At 43.7% G+C, this 17,551-nt stretch overlaps 1 protein-coding gene across 1 annotated transcript; it reads right to left on the bottom strand.

Annotated features, from left to right (window-relative positions):
• Positions 1-613: 613 nt before the first annotated feature.
• On the bottom strand, positions 614-17,551 carry LOC128719466 (sortilin-related receptor-like). Its single transcript, XM_053813089.1, has 14 exons — positions 17,114-17,551; positions 7,559-7,816; positions 7,334-7,495; positions 7,142-7,265; positions 6,659-7,049; positions 6,324-6,587; positions 3,326-6,256; positions 3,077-3,239; positions 2,716-2,995; positions 1,929-2,642; positions 1,598-1,857; positions 1,249-1,517; positions 1,018-1,183; positions 614-934 (listed from the first exon to the last, which is right to left on the bottom strand). Exons 1-14 carry the CDS (start codon positions 17,549-17,551, stop codon positions 614-616), a joined length of 6,741 nt encoding a protein of 2,246 aa, XP_053669064.1.

Raw genomic sequence — 17,551 nt, forward strand, 5'->3', positions numbered from 1 at the left:
CGAAGGGATTACAAACTTGGATTCGTATCAATATGTATCAGTTCTGTTCGCTTCTAGTAGTTATTGGATCGTTGCACTAGTTTTGATCAGTCGATTTTTTTCGTTATTTGTCGCATGTGAGACTTTTGGAAGAAAAGATAAATGTTTGCATTTTTGAATAACTAGTACAACATTTTAAAGCCACCTAATGGTCACTATTTTCTCTCAAGCTAATTGTCGGACTATATATGAAGACTAGAGTCTAAAGCAACAATTCAGTTTACGAGTACTTTAAAACGTCACTCGTTTTGAACGTGACAAACCATGACAAACAGGGTTCAAAATTGTTGTAAACCAATCCTTTTCTTATTGTTTAAATGGGTTGAAAACAGAAAAGTTATACAAAATTATATCAATTGCTGGGTTGTTTGTGATCTTACGAACAAAAAACACCTGATCAAAACTACTGCAAACATCTTTCTATCCTATTATCAATCACACACCCATACCAACGCACTGCTCTCACGGCAGGGTGACGCACGCGAAAACACGCGGAGATCTACTGTAGCACGAAATCTATTAATATCTGCAAACCCCGTGGTGTGAACGGTAGAACAATGTACTTACCCCCATTTTAAGCAATCACTAGTGGCTCGTCGTCGGAGAAACTGCGCGGCACCTCCTGATGCTCGTGCTCATCGTCATCCAGCGTGCAGCCGATGCGCGTGGCACCCGTTCGTGTGTCGTAGTGTGAGTTTGCGAACCGGCTAAACGAGCTCTGCAATCGCCGGTGGCGCTGGACACCGTACGCAAGCACGGCAATAAGTACCACAACAATAACGGTCGGCACAATCCATTTCCAGGACGATCCCACGGAAGAGGTGGATGGTAATCTCGTGTACCGATAAATTTGTTTGATGAATGTTTCCGTTTGTACAATTTCGGAGTACAGACCCTGGTGTAAAGAAATTTGGCAACGGGTTTATATTAGCGTTCTATTTGTGAAACACAACACGTCCTGTGGAGCACACAAGTTACCTGATCCGTTTTCAGTCGAACACCAAACGTTAAGGCTTCCTCATCGTTCCAATTTAGTTGATACGGTTCGATAAAAGCGGGTGGTTCTTTGGCCGGTATCGCAAGTCTTGGTGGTACGGAAGTGTTGATGCTTTGGCCTTCGTACACAATGATTTCATAGGAGTAGCTAAAATAAACAGAAAATTGGTGGCGTCAATTTGCATGTCCAGGGAATAGCGAACCATCACTTACCCAATATCTGTGAAATTCTTCACTGTTTTCCAATACACCACGAACGTTCCGTTGCGTTCCTCCCACACCTGCAGTTGCTCCGGCACCGGCAATGGTGCCGAGTACGCAATCATGCTAACCGCCTGCGCATTCGGAATGTCAGTTGATACGGATATTTCGTACGCCGCACCCTTAGGAATCTTGCGGAATACATGCACTATCGTTTTGTTGCTAGACGGTTGCACCGTCACGACGGATGTTTTGTTCAGCGTCAGTTCACGCACCGTTATCTAGGGAGGAAGGGAGAGAACAGTATTGGTTTATTAAACTTTTATCAAAGTCAAAGGATTGCAACTCCCATTATACTTACAATGTATGATGGGTACGCGCCCAAATCCAAAGCACAGCTATGCTGCCATTCGATGGTCATTTCTTGACTAGTTTCGTTTATTACAACTGTTAGTTCCTTTGGTGGTAGCGTACGATTGTAAGCTGTCTCCAGTTTTAGCGGATTGCGCCCGAGCGGACCCGGTCCGATCGGACCGACAATACCCACACTGACCAGATACGATTGGCAAGGCATTAGGCCCGTTAATTTAATGCTACGCAATGTAGTGTTAATGCGTGCGGCTGTGTAGAAGGATAAAAGATTAATTTTTAAAATGTTAAGGAGTATTTTTTTTACAATTGGCAATGCTTACCTTCAAACAGAGCATCCATGCTGGTACCGTAGTAAACGCCGTACACCAGCTTACTCGTGTCCAAACCTTTCGGTTCGTTCCACTCCAATAGCGCATAATCGTTCGTTTTTTCCTTCAGCTCCACGTTCAGTGCCGGTAGCGGTGTTCCGCCGAACGACACAATCGTGGTTTCGTGTTGTCCGAAAAAGTTTTTCACGTACGCCGCCACCTTGATGACGTACTGCGTACCGGGTACCATATTGTCCAGCGTAATGACCGTCGCATTTTGTACCTTTATCGTCGGCAGTACGGGATAGGTTTGCGGCAGGATCGGTACCACCATATATCCATCCGCATTGCTAACCGGTTTCCATCGTAGCGTCACCGATTTGGTCGTTTTGTTCACCACCTCGATGCGGGTAATTTTCTCCACGAACGACGTACCATCGAACGTCAACGGTACCATAACGGAGGACAGTGACTCGTGCTTGCCGTTGCGTGCCTTCACCCAAAACTCGTACACCACGTGAGGTTTGAAGTCTTTGTCAATGACAACGCTCGTTTCCGAGGCGCTCACTTTAACGTTTTGCGCCGGTGTGACGTTCTTCGACTGCGAGCGGAAGTTCACCGTGTAGCCGTCGAGCCGACCATTCGCCTCTTTCGGTGGATCCCAGCTTACCAGGACACGAGAACCGTTCTGCTGAATGACCGAGACGCTTAACGGTGGTGATGGAACTTGCAACAAATAGGACAAAGAAAACATTTTCGTTAAAACCATATACCTATTCCATGTCAGACATCGACTTACTTCCTTCGGTGGTCGCTATTTCGTAGTAAATGTACGGTGGTGTGATCTTCGATTGACCCTTCACCCGTACGTACGTTGTCACCGAGTAGGTTGTGTAGGGCTTCAGGTTGGTAAAGCGGTACGACGTTTCCGTTATCCAGTTCGTTACATTTTTCCACTCATTGTTGTAATAAATTGAGGGTAAATACTCGTACGTTACATTTGGTTCCAGCATGGTCCACCAGAAGATTAGGAAGCTCGATGAATTCAATGACCGTTGATCGACACTGATCTGCGTAACCTACAATTAGACAGAAACATACATTAGGCGACATTCCGCTCTTACCGTAAATATTTACACGCTTCCAATGTGTAATCATACCTGATAGTATTGACGTCCTTTCCGATTTCCCGAGCAATTTTCCTCATCCGTCCCATCGTAACAATCCGGTTTGCCATCGCATAGGAGCATCAGCGCGAAGCAGGTATTGTCGCACGCAAACACACCCGGATTGGTGCTACAGTTTCGGTTTGTAGTGACAGATCTGAAAAACGGGAAACAATCAGCCCTTTCTTCAACCGCATAACAAAGTGAAAGTTAACTCCAGTTAACGTTCCCCGAAACACTTACGTTGATGGCTTGAAGCTGCACTCCTCGTCGCTGCCATCGACACAGTCCTGAATTCCATTGCAAAACCGGCTCATCGGAAGGCAGGCGCCATCAGTGCGGCAGCGGAAATTGTTATTGCTGCACAGCTTTTGGCTCGGACAGTTGGCCTCGTCTTCACCACCCGTACAGTCGCTGTAACCGTCGCACACGAACCGTTTCGGAATGCACGTGCCGGAATCACAGCGGAACTCATGCAAGCCGCACGTACGATCTTTGCGTCGCGTTGGGGTCGGCGTGCTTGGATGGGTTACCGTCGTGCCGTTAATGACCGGGTTCATACCCACCTCGCTACACCCATCCTCGTCCGAGTGGTCCTCACAATCATTCACCCCATCGCATTTCCACCAGTATGGTACGCAGCGTTCGTTCTTACACTTGAACATCCAATCGTGACACTCCTGGCCCGGCATTATGTTTATATCCGGTTTTTTCGTTGGTGCACTGCTATTATCACCAATGATCGATGCACAGCCATGCTCGTCGCTACCATCCTTGCAATCCTTCGTGCCATCGCACTGCCACGTTTTATAAATGCACTTGCCATCGCTCACACACGTAAACATCCACGATTCGCATGTGTTATTGTTGCAGTTCGCCTCATCCGAACCGTCCGGACAGTCTTGCTCCGTGTCGCAGCGCCACTGGTTCGGCAGACAAGCGCTCGTTACATTACACCGGAATTCGTCCGATTTGCACTCGATCAACGTTACATTTTTCTTCTGACAGTCCTTCTCATCCGATCCGTCCCGGCAATCATCCTCACCATCGCATTTCCAACCCTGCGTAATGCAGCGCCCATTGTCGCAAGTGAACTCACCCTTCTTACAGTGCGTTTTCTTACAGTTCTCCTCGTCGCTACCATCCTTGCAGTCCTTATCGAAATCACACAAATAATGCTTCGGTATGCATTGCTGGTCAAGCTTGCACGTGAACATGTGCGGCGGACAGGCCGGTTTCGCAGCAGGGCAACCTTCCTCATCGCTACGATCCTCACAATCATCCTCCCCGTCACATTTGTAAATCTGCGGGATGCAACGCGTGTTGTTACAGCTGAAGAACTTTGGACCGCACGTTTCACCCGTCCGAGCGCATCCATTTCCTAGGGCCTTCGTTCCCGCGGGGCATATACACTGTTCCTTTACCAGCTCCATGCCATCCGGACAGAGACAGCTGTACGTTTGTTTCGGCCCACCGACACAAATATGCGAACAGCGATCATTTTTCGAGCAAGCGTTCGTACCGACCTGAATCGTGTGACCGTACACTTTCATATCCATCAAATTGGCCATGCTGTCCGCAACCAGTTTCGCCATAATGCCATGATCTTTGTCTGCGGAAAAGACCGAGTTTTGTTTCCAATCGTCCCAATACATCACATCCTTCAGCACAGCCACCGCGAACGGATGCTGCACGAACGGATCCTGCTGCATTACTTTGTGGAAATTTTTACCATCCAAATCACTGCTCGCAATGTAGTCCTTGCTCGCATCCACCCAGTACAACCGTTCGGCCATATAATCGATGGTAACTCCATTTGGCCAGGCGACTTGGGGTTTTGTAAACAGTTCCCGCACATCCGTACCGTCCATGTTGGCACGGGAAATCGATGGCCTAATGGAATTCCAATCGGTCCAGAATAGATATCCTTCCATCGGATGTACGACGATACCGCGCGGTTTGTTCAGATACTTGCTATCCATAATCGTGTGTCGAATATTTGGCGTGCGCTGTGAACCTGCCGGCGGAATCGTTCCCGGCGGTGGAACCCTTAGTGCTTCTATCATCAGACGCATTCCGTCCACAAAGTACAGTACTTCCGAGATCCAATCGTAAGACATACCCTCTACAGACGACAGACCATTATCCACCAACGTTTCCGGCGTAGAGTTCCCGTTCAGACACTGTCGCCCGATCACGTCCGTCAAAATATCTGCCCAAAACACACAGTTGCGCTTCAAGTCAAACTCAATAGCGATCACATTTTTCAGCCCGGGAATAGCAAACTCGGTGCGTGTGTTGTTGTTCCGCAGATCGATGCGGGAAATCTTTTCGCGCTGCGCTATTATCAAGAACTCATCCGATTGCTCCATCGGACAGGGAATCGATTGTGGCAGAAACTGGGATGAAAATCCATCGACACACACATCTCCTTCGATCTTCCGGTAGCCTCGAGTACGGTTGTAGTATGCACCTGGTTTGCACGACTTCGGCACCGCGTACGGGTCGAAATTTGTCAACGTTTTGTTACGCACACAGAACGATCGCTTCTGACCGCTGCGTATGAACCCATAATCACACTCAAAGTTAGAACTGTTGCATTCGCAAACCTCCTGCCGAATAGGTCGCTCGTATCCGAGACCATTATGGCAATTGGCATGCGGTTTTCGGCGCTGATACGTGTCCTGGCGTCCGAGCACACACGGCATAAAATAGTCGCCAGAATATGAACCGGGCGTCCAAAATTTGTAATCATCTTCCGTGCAGTTCGAGGTAAAAGCGTTCTTCAGATCGATCTTTATGATTAACCACCGGTGCTCATCCTGTTCCGAACCGAACAGCGTAAAGATGGTTCCGTTTGCTTCCGCTTCCCTCATCAATCCGTACACTTTAAGCTGCTTGCCAATGAATGGTGTCGAGTGCCACCGTTCGCCCTCATCCGTGGAGTAGAGGATTTCGTTCGTTTCGCCCTTTGATTTAAAATATTTTACCGCTACCAGTATCCCGCCATGGTCGCCCATATTGAAGAAATAGTAGTTCTTTAGAATCTGCTTCCACGTTAATCCAGCATCGCGCGAAATATACACTCCAGGGTGGCCTTTAAGTGATTTGCCCACGACGCCTGAAGCCATAATTACGCCTGGTGCCGTTTTTGAACTCATTATAGTAACGGACCTACAAAATACAGAAAGGAAATATTATTAACTAACCTCAAGCAGAATTTGAAGGATGTAGTACGCACCTGGTCACTGGGTATAACGAGGAGAATTTCTGTGTCAAGTGAAGACTACAATCTTTACCACAGTTAAGCAAAGCCCCTTCATCGTCCGTTTCCGGAGCCTTAATTGTTCGCCACGTATTACCATGATCGAACGTTATTACCGACATCAGATAGTCCGGTGTAATCGTTTCAGCGACCGGCAGACGGATCATCTTCGATGCGATGTAGATTCCCCTTAAGCCTTCTACCCGATACAGATCAGTAAACGCTGTTTCGGATGATTTCCTGCAGAGCAACAAACATGTAATGGGAATTAATTTTCACTGCACGTCAGCTTCCCCCAGTCGAATACTTACACCAACCAGCTGGATCGCCAGTTCAAGTCGGGAATGTAGGTGAAAATGTTTTCCAGACTAGGCACAAACTTAATGTCCGTCATATCGTCGTTCGATTCGGACACGTACAGATGCGAGATGCGCTCCGAGTGCACCACCGAAATCATAATGCGGCGTCCTTCGACATCCGCCACATGGTAGCCCCGAATGTCCAGCTCGGTTTGGAAGTCGGCCTTCACAAACTTGCCTCGTTTGTACGAGATGAGCAGCTGGGTGCTGTTGGGGAGTCGCTGGGACGCAAACATGAAGTCTTTGTTGATGTTGAAGTCTTCCACCTTTTCGATCAACACATTAAACTGCCGGTTACCGGTGTAAAGGTCGGCTGCGTTGAAGAAGATTACCGATGAAGTATCTGCAAAAAAAAAAACATGGACATAGAATCTCAATAGTGCCAGTTGAAAGAAAAAAAAATTGACAAAAGACGGTCTTATTTAGTTAACTTACTTGTAGGTTCTTTACGTTCCACGTACAGATGAATGGGGACACCGTCACCTATCGACCAAAGGAACGATTTGACGTAGCTTTGAAGTAGTGTGAAAGATGCTCCAAAGTCGGTTGTATAATAAAGCTATAATAAACCGAAAAAAAAACAAGCTTATTGACTGCATTTCTAACGGCAACCATTTCCAACCAAACCTTTCTCTGAGGATCACGCTTGTCCAGCACGAGAAACGTTCGCCTATCCGCATCGTAGAACGACACATCCGAGGGTGTGAAGTCGAGTTTTTGCTTCGTAATGGTAGCTCCATAATCGTCCGATGTAAATATCGCTTGATTTCGGGGATCAATAAAGACAATCTAAAAATAAACAAAAATAATAATCAGCAACGTTTGATCATTCTTTACATTTAGGTAACCTACCGTGTTAAACTTTTGATGAGTGAAAAATTGCTCCACCGTGGAATTTGTCAGCACACCGCTGATGTTAAGCATGAAGTGGGGCGTCTTGTCTTCGAACGTATCACCATAATCGTTCGACATGAAGATACGCGATGGTGGTGGCGGCGGTGACTTCATGTCCGTATCTGGCGGTTCGCGAGCGAGACAGATCATAACGTTCGTACCTTCGCCCAACCAGTGCACGATGAGCTGCCCATGGGAATCGTTTAGATTGGTCGTCTGGAAGAATAAAAATATTTACAATTAGATTAGTTACGTATATTATGCGATAATGTTTTATACCATAAAGATCGGTTTATACGATTAATTTTTATCAAATTAAACATAAAATTTAGATAAAAATAAATAAACTACAATTGAAATTTATCCGCTAGCAAGGTGAAGGTTCTCAGAGATAAGAATTTAAGCTATTTCAATTTGGTTGAAGCTACAAAATGGTATTTTTTTTTTACGATCGTCTAACAACTTAACTGCATTCAATGGAAACAAGTTCTACCAGGGGAATGGGACGTTAAATCATCGTTTAAGATGTCTACCCACAGGATGCGAGATTGCACTACCGGCCGATGAGTAATCGTAGATCTTTTCCGCTTCACTTCACTGTGGACGATTGAAACAGCAAGCTCCCTTCGTCCAGAGACGAGCGAGCAAAATTGTTTGCATCCTGTGTAGACAATAAACGCGCTGCTGGTGAAGAAGCGAATTCTTATCAAAGCGCAACTCATATACACACAGTGCTAGCAATTAGAATGCACCAACAATTAGCACTGCCCGTTCCGTCCCATGCAGCTTCACACCATCCACCGATGGATTATGAATCTGGTAAATGAATCATAGAATAGCGCAAAAGTGTATTTCCTATCACACTTCCATGTGCACAGAATCAGGAAAACGAATGACTGTACATGTAGATGGTTGTAAAATAAACATCCGATCGTCAGTAAACTCTAGTTGGTGCGTTTGACAACTATAAAAGTTGAGTTAACAGTTCGATACAATAGCGATAAAATAATCATCCCACGAATTCCAATCACTCTACTGCTCTACGTACAGCCGGGTTTTGCAATTAATTGGCAGGTTCTTTGTCCATGGCGAGTACACCCTGTTATTGAGTATACTGTTTCGGTGCTTTTGTTGTTCTTTTGCCACCCCGTCACTCTAATTTTACCAATTGCCGTCACCGATGCATAACCAACTGTACTCCAAATGCTCCCATTTCCCCTTTTTATTCTCGTTCGTACTTTTTGGAAGATAAACAACCATTGCAAGTACACGTCGTCTGTGAACAAAGAACTACTAACGGCAGGCAGTGTCGTGCCCCGAATCGCAACGGTTTGTTGGTGGGTAAAAGTGGCAATATTTGCACGTTCTATCTTGCCACAAAGCGAGATTCAGATGTCGGCGGGACACAACAAATGCAAACAGTTTTATGTGATAATTTTACATCAATATTGTCATTGTTCGGAACTAAGTGTAACATATTTTGGTGGTCCAGTTAATAGAAAAGTAAGTAAGGTTGTGAATTTCTAGCAACAAAAACAGGAAAATGAAAGACGAAACATTAATCCCTAAATAAAAGACACGCAACCCTTTTTTTTATTTATTAATCAATCGATAAAATGTGCCACAAAACCAAAACAGATTGGTAAAGTGATAAATACACGCTAAAAGATACCATTTCACATGTCATGGTCACGATGACACGAACATAGAAATAGCCTTCTGATGAATCATGTTTTTTATTTGTTAGTTTTGCGCCACGTATCGTATGATCTGACAATGTGCGCGTTGTCCAATGAAAGCGAGATGATCTAACGCGCGCATGGATCATTAAACAAAACGAGCAAAATTAACCTTCCCGTGTGGGGTTGTTGTGTGGTGATGCGCATCGATGATCGGTCTAGTACACCGAAGGTCCGGGGATCGCATCTCACCTAGAGACATGCAGGATCATCCTTCGTGGCAAGAACTTTTCCACTAGCCTTACTAATACAGTAGAACGGCGATTATCCGGACCATTAGGGTTGCGTCTTCTCATATGGCAGGCTTTATCGTTTTTCAGCAATAACCGACAATAACCAGCATTTTGCCTGCGTGACATTCAATGAATGATTATAATTATTGTACAGCAGATTCGACCGAGAGAAACATTTTGAACTCTGTGAACAAAGTGAATTTCCATAGGGCGATACGCAGGTGATCGCAGGTCGAATCCGCGCAAGGATGCTGACTACCTACAAGTGTTGAACTTATTGAATCTTTTGAGAGCAGTCACTGCATATGAATCTTTAGTGAGGAGTTATTCAAATCAGATATCGACTGTCAACAGATTAATCCTCAGCACAGTGGTATGCCCCTAACATACCACCAAAATTGGTCCAGAAAATGCATCGCCCAAACACGCCTAGAGCGTTTGCATCCTCCGCTCCGATGGTCCAAGACCCGTGTCCATAGAGGACCAACGGGCGAATCAATGTGTGATATATCTCACAATTCGTGCGGTCTTGAAGTCTTCTGGATCTTAGCAGACGGTGAAGCCCCAGTAAATTTCCCCTGCGCAATGCGTCTTCGGATTTCGTTGTAACGACCGTCCCAAGATAGCCGAATTCCTCTACCACCACGAGGTTGTCGCCGTCGACTGATACGCTTGCTACCCAAATGAGTCCAACCACGGGTTGACTTTTCGGCAGGTATTTCGTCTTCGTCGCATTGATTCTCAATCCAATTATTGCTGCTTCACGGTTGTCTCTGGTATACTCCTCACACACCTTTACTGTCGTCTTGCCAATGATGTCAATGTCATCCGCGAAGCCAAGAAATTGGAGAGACCAGTAGAATATCGTGCCACGGATGTCGTTGTAGAGCCTCGCGCTTCGTTGTAGAGCCTCGCGATTATTTCTTCGATTTTCAGATCCCTAACGATCGAGGCTGGTGTTATTTAGAGCCTATACAGTTCCAGCTGTTAAATACACTTCGAAGACATACATAGAACCCACAAGCTAAAGAAAAAACTGATGAAAAATCAATAAAGAGATTGAGGAGGTTGAGATGTTGCTCTGCCATCCATCTTTATGATCTGCTACAAGGTGAAGATCTCATTAATGGTTGATTTTGTCAGAATTCTCACTTATAGTACTCAACAATCTCCTCTAAGAATGAGGCGAGTGTATCTTGTAGTATTAGACACTGATATCTTATTGACGTTCTTCAACACAGTAGTGTCACTGTAATTGCTGCACTCTACCTTATGCATGATGTCATGATTCCTATCACAAAGCTTCGATTAAAAATCCAAACCTAAGTAATTATGACGAGCTGTATGCGTTACGCAATGAGCTCACTATCATTCAACGATTAAGATACCACAGGTACCGATGAGCTGCCATTAGAATGGCACCGAATAACCAAGACCATAACGTTTTTTGGACCTAAACGGTCTAAAGCGGACGGACAGAGGGACATGAGCGGCTCCACTGACATTCTATTGTGGTTGATGAAAAATAAGTCTAGTAACCTACGATGTGACAGACCTATTGCCTAGTAACGCGAGTAGCAGATCAAAAAATGGAATAGTGTTGCGCCGTGAGTAACAAAAAGTATTTTACTATTATTTATAATACATCACTACAATGTTTCCTACCATCCCTGCGCTGTTCCCATTTATTTGTTTGATTTTTGTCCTTCGTAAAACGATGCACCCAATGGCCGTAATAGCAATATTCAGAATGCTAACACAAACAATATACTCCACCACCAATCTGGAGAGCTTTGTTTATTTTACTTCGTAACGCAACCGAACGCGAACCACACGTCGAATCACTTTTCTTCAGTTCTTTTTGCTGACCGTGCACTCAAACTTACGGCATACAATGTGATCCGAGAAGCGGTTACCACTGTATATCGCGCAAATTGTGCTTAGTAAGCAGCATTCGCAAAAGGGGTTTTTTTCTGCCGATAAAGCACCGCAACCGCTGTTGATAGTATCCAAATTCCCAATTCCAAATGCGTTGTTTAAACAAAGCAACTAAATTCTTAGAAACTTCCGAAGAGTTTTCCAACAAAACACAGACCCGATAACGCAACGCATCGTGTGAGACATTTCTTCATAATGCGCGCTAATGCTAGAGCATTTTTTCCATGCAACGCAAACTGTAAATTTTTAAGTTTGCCTCTTACTCATAAGAAAAGACCGAATGCGATAGAGAACATCAGCAACGTTTCAAATTGCACGAGATGAATCAGGGCACGCTTATCTGTTGCTGCGCTGTGAGATGGCGGACTCACTCGCTCACTCGCACATGCTGCAGCTTCCAAGCCGACGGAGACAAGAAAGCGACCGTTTAGCTAAGTGCGATTGAAGTTTCAATTGAGAGGAGTAATACGATTGATAAGGGGACTTTATTGGATGCTTCCGGGAATGGAAGCATCACACAGTCGAAACATAGACGAACGGTACGGGGAGCATAGAAATCAAACAACGCCAGGCCGCTACTGCACGTGTGGGACAAAATCATCACCCAATCGGCGTATGTACCAAACGGTTCATCTGTTGCTAGACGGACACGTCACGGTTGCTATGGTAACGCAAGGAAGCGATCGAACGGATTCGACACAAAGCACAGTGGACGTAGATCGGGACAAAAATGATTTATTTTATTTTATTTTTTTGATATTCATACTCGTAATACTTTTGCATGAAAGTGGTTATGCTTATGCCTTGAGAAAGCCAAAAACTGAGGTCTTGAAACTCCGTACTTTTGGAGAAAGCAAATTAACAAATTTGACTTAAATGTTTCTAAGGCCAAACAAATATTACAAATAAAAGCAACAAGTTTGAACGATAATATTTCCTCAAGTAGTGTTTTAATTCCACCGATTGGCATTGGGTTTCAAAAAGGTTGTTAAAAAGTAGCTTTTGAAAATTTAAAATAGATAAAATATTAACAGCAATATGACAAAAACCGTAACAGTTGTTTCAAAACTTTTACAGACTTTTATCATTGACATGCGCAAAATAATATTTTTATACAGATTTATTTAATAGAAATAATAGATACAATTTTTAGAATGATTACTTATGAAGCTCGTGTACGAAAATTAAGTGGCACCATTTTGTAACTTTGAAATCATAGGTATCGGGTTGTATCATTTTGTACAGATTCGTAAAGGACATAGCATTTTGACATAAAGAATGACCTTAAGGATAATTTTTGGGGAATCACATTTTGAGAAAAATCGATTAAAGTTAAGAAATTTTACCTTTGAATTCAAGTCACTTGAAACAATATACAATTATCTAGTTATTAAATAAATTCTTTTTAAGCTTTATTTTCATTTAAAAAAAAGGTCTTTTACATTTTAGCCATAAGGGAAACATGCCCCAACCTAGTTCAGACCATCCATCAAAATGGTTTGTTTTGACATTTGTTGAGCAGCTGACCGAAGCTTTCAGTAACAAAACAATCTAATCCTTTTGTACTAGGTTTAACTTGGCTTGCCCTTTTGTATGGGGAGCTGTAAGCGGATAAGCTTGGAAACGTCAAAACGCATACAAAAACAAAGTGGCTTGGAGTATGATCCCGGCCATTGTTAGCCCACACTGTGCAATGGTTGTATTGTTTTGTTTTATTTTGGCCTTTTTTGATTTGAAGTAGACATCGTAACGATCGGAAAGCGATCGATCGACAACCATGTGGAAATGATCGTACGAGTCACAAATTACACTGATGCAGGTGCGCGAGTGTGAGTGACTCACAAGGCTAATTAGCATTCATTTCATTGCATCTTCGTTGCTACACAATTAGCACGTCGTATGAGAAACTGTTTAAGAATTTCGTAGCAGGAGAAGAAAAAAAACGTGACTGCTAATCTTGTTTGTTAGAGAACAATGCCATTTAATAGCATCGTAACTGGAAAACGTAAAATAGATAGGTTAAAGCTGTTTTCTAACAACTGTCAGCCGGCATTTTTTACTGCGGGTACCACTATTGGCAACAACTGTGAGCATATATAAGAGTTTGTAACAATGTAAAAGCTGTGCAAAGTTACCCTAATGAGAAACGTGCCCTAATGCGGGATTGATGGTGATCTTCCAACCATTGTTACTTAATTTATATGGGTCAAAGAACATAAAAAAAACACATATTTTCTATCCTCATCTGTTCGCTATGGGAATTGAACTTCTGTTTGACATTGGGTTACATGTTTACACGGCTGATGCAGCGGAGATTCCTACATGCAAGGTGCACCTGATGAAACTATCCGATTACGGTGACCATCAGTTTGCAACTGTTGTGTCCGTCGCATACCGCATCCAAGCAGGAAATTTGCATGCGACAGTCCATTATGCTCGGCTCTTCACTTGCAATGGATGAGTGTGCCGTTTATGAACCGAAGTTCAACTTATCAACAGCATTGATATAGCGCTGTAATGTGATATACTCGGTTGGTGGCTATACTCTGCTTGCTTCGCATTAAATAATACCAGATAAGTTGACCACATGACACAGGTGTGAGACGATTCAATGGACAGTAGTTCGTGTGAAGGTGCTTTCATTAATTTCGTGGCGGTGTTATGCAGAAGAATCCAAACGAAAATTCATAAATTTAGCAAACTTTTGATAAAACCTGTACCTGTGACATAAAAGGATTGAATGTTTTTCTACGAAAACCAAACAGGGATTAAATGTGGATTAAATTGTCAAATGCTTTCTTTTGAACTGATGAATGGAGGTGAACTCCACAAACATTTTGTCGTTCATGTAATGTCACGAAAGGGACACACACTCATGCGTATTTTTGTTACTTATCACAGTTAATACATCATCGTTATCGCAAAGATAATTGTTTGCTTGTATTTCCATATTTGTTTTACAACACAATTCGATAAGGGAATACAATAAATACTTACTCAACCATGTCCTTTGGTCAAATTTTTAATACATCTGGTATTGAATAACATACCAGAGATGTGATACAATCCTAATGCGTAGACTGGTTAGTAAAATTTCGGTGGAATTAGGAAGAAGTTTGAGAAATTGGAACGTAAAATGACTAATATCGATTGAACTTGGAATTAACTATAAGATTCAACCGAAAAAATACTATTGCGATAAATAAGAGACTTGCAAATATCGGACAACAATTGGACCTCCTCATATCCCTTCGAAGGATTAAGATATGATGATACTATCATATCCTTAATCATTCCAAAAAAATCGTCTAAAACCTTCTAGGAGATTGCCTGCTGGACAGATGCGACTAGTTTAGACTGACATTTTTATATGGCAAAGTCCATCTTGCTCATCTACCTCTTCACTGTTTTCACCGAATGCCTCAATTTTCAGACAGAACGTAGATAACCACTTAGGCCCGGGATCTTCAGAACTTAAGATACCGCTGCACATTACGGTGATGTCTACTATCGGGTCAGGACTGGCCACAGTCCAGGTCTTTTGTTGGGAACTTTGGCCTGTTTCCAGGTGGGATCTCCAATTTAAGATTATGCTACACTTTACGGTGATGTCTACTGTCGGGTAGCCACAGTCCAGGACTTCTGTTTGGAACTCTGGAATGTCTCCAGTTGAGAGAAGATATCATATATGGACCGGAGAGAACCATTTAGCCCTACGATCTCCATCTTAAGATTCTGCTACACTTTCTGTTTGGAATTCTGTTTGGAACTCTGGCCTGTTTCCAGATAGAAGAAACTATCATAGAAAGACCGAAGAGATTTAGCCCAAGGATCTCTAATTTAAGATTCTGTTACACTTTTCGGTAATCTCTAACAACGATTAGCCACAGTCCAGGACTTCGGTTTGAAGCTCTGGCCTGTTTCCAGAAAGGGAGAAGATATCATAGATGGCAGATTGCCATCGGGGGCTAACGGGGGCAGATTGCCATCGGCCTCCCAATGTAAAGCTTCTACGTTCCGGTGGAGCTCCTGCCGTTTAACAAAATCTCCAAATATTATAAACTCTGAGTGTTGCCTGATAGCCACGTAGCCGGATAACAAATTAACTGATAATGTTGTCAAATCTTGTCTCTTCGCAATAATATGACTTCAAAAGCTCTGAAATAATGCTGAGTTCACCGTTACGTGACAGAGAGCTCGTTGAAAATATCGCTAAATTTATTCAATTTTTGAACTAAAAATTTTATAAACAACGTGGTAAAAAATTAAGTACGACTGATGAACGTCAGACAATCGGATCAAAACCTTTCCTAGCAAATAGTACAGGAACGAAAAAAAAACACAACGTTATCAATGCAAACTGATCTCTGTTTGCTGTAATATACAACTGTGCAGATAACGCAAAAGGTCGCCCACTCTGCCGTAGGACAAGTGGCAAACAACGGTAGAGCAATTTCTTCCTTCTGCTTTGTTATTTTTAAATGTTCTAGCGTAGTTTAATCACAAAGCAATTTCCTTTGCGCAGGTACCAACAAAAAAAGCACACACACACATACACAAACACTAAAAGGTTACCGCTCTCACCCATACCATCGCCAATCGATAGCATGGCACACTATTGCTGGATGTGTTTTCGATGGGATATCAGCGAAAATCTACGCTTGTTTACAATTGTCATCCTCTTCGTTGCCGTAGTTCAGTTGTCAAACGCGCTGACTCGCATTATCGGTCCGGTTTCCTTTGTTCGTGAAAATGGTAATATTCCCGGGAAATTTTGGTCCCTTTAACAACGCAACGAGCGTATACGAAACAGCTGATTAACGCATTTTTGCAATTCCCATCCTTTTAATTTGTGTCATTTAAAATATTGCGCTTAAGGTAGCGATACACGATAGGCAATTAAAATTGTACCAATAAATAATAAAAGAACAATTTACACACATTATTACCTAACTTTCATCATCAAATAAAAGAAAATATTTTAGTTACATTCTTTGTCAACGTCAGCTTGCACACCTAATTTCATCATGGTGTCCGTGCATTATCGTCAATGCGTAAAAACTCTACAGCTTTATCGCGTTTCAGAAAACGAATTTCACAACCCAAACAACGGGGCGGTGTGCTAGAAAATCGACGTAATTTCCTAGCGCTGGCGTGTGCAGGTGGGTACCGGGGTGAACCCGACCTGCCGACACGTAAACCGGCACGTCAATAACAAAACAATAAGTCGATGAAACTGTGTCACTCTCGGTTGTGCGATAGCGGGGGGGCGCAATGGCAAAAGGCCGGCGGTCTTTGCGGCTTTTTTCGTTCTTCTTCTTGTTTCTCTTTGCCTAGTTACATGCCATGGGATGAGACGGAGGTGAGCGCAGCGTCATTGCCCGAGAATGACGTTTCGCTAATTAGGGAATGAAAGATTGGTGTGTTTTCTACACCGTTTTTATGCTTGTTTCTACGGATGCAACTGTTTTTTCCTATCCATTTTCTAACTGAAGAGACGCGACAGAAAAAAACACACACATCTAGCAGATGATGCGTTGCGAGAACGAGAAGAAGCGAAAGAAAGAATGTAAGAAAACGGCGTCAAGAAAAGGCCTACTTACCTTCGCCTTGATTATCGGCGATGGGGAAAATTCCGATGATACCGTATTTTTGGTTGACGGTGTTGCGACCGCGGACGAATTGTTGCCGCCAGATGTGGCATTTTTGCTTTGCCCCGTGCCACTGTTGACGTTTGGTGTAGCGGGTGCTGCATCACGCCGTGTACGCTGGTGCTTCAGCTCGTCACGCAGAAAGGGAGACCGAGCTAGCAGTGCGGCCACCTCCGGATCGGCATTATCGTTGTCCAGGTCGCCCAGAGACAGTGTGATCGTGCGTGGTGCCCTACGGCTCGCCTCGACGTGCGGTTCCACGTGTAGGACGCTCGGTGGGAAACCGTGACGACCCGTGGCATGTTGCTGCTCCGTTAGCACGATGGCACCGTGCAGACAGAGGACGGCCAACAGTACCGTTAACCTCCGCCACACCACCGGATGCGCCAT

The sequence above is a fragment of the Anopheles marshallii genome, chromosome 2 (genome assembly GCF_943734725.1).
Source record: "Anopheles marshallii chromosome 2, idAnoMarsDA_429_01, whole genome shotgun sequence".
NCBI lineage: Eukaryota > Metazoa > Arthropoda > Insecta > Diptera > Culicidae > Anopheles > Anopheles marshallii.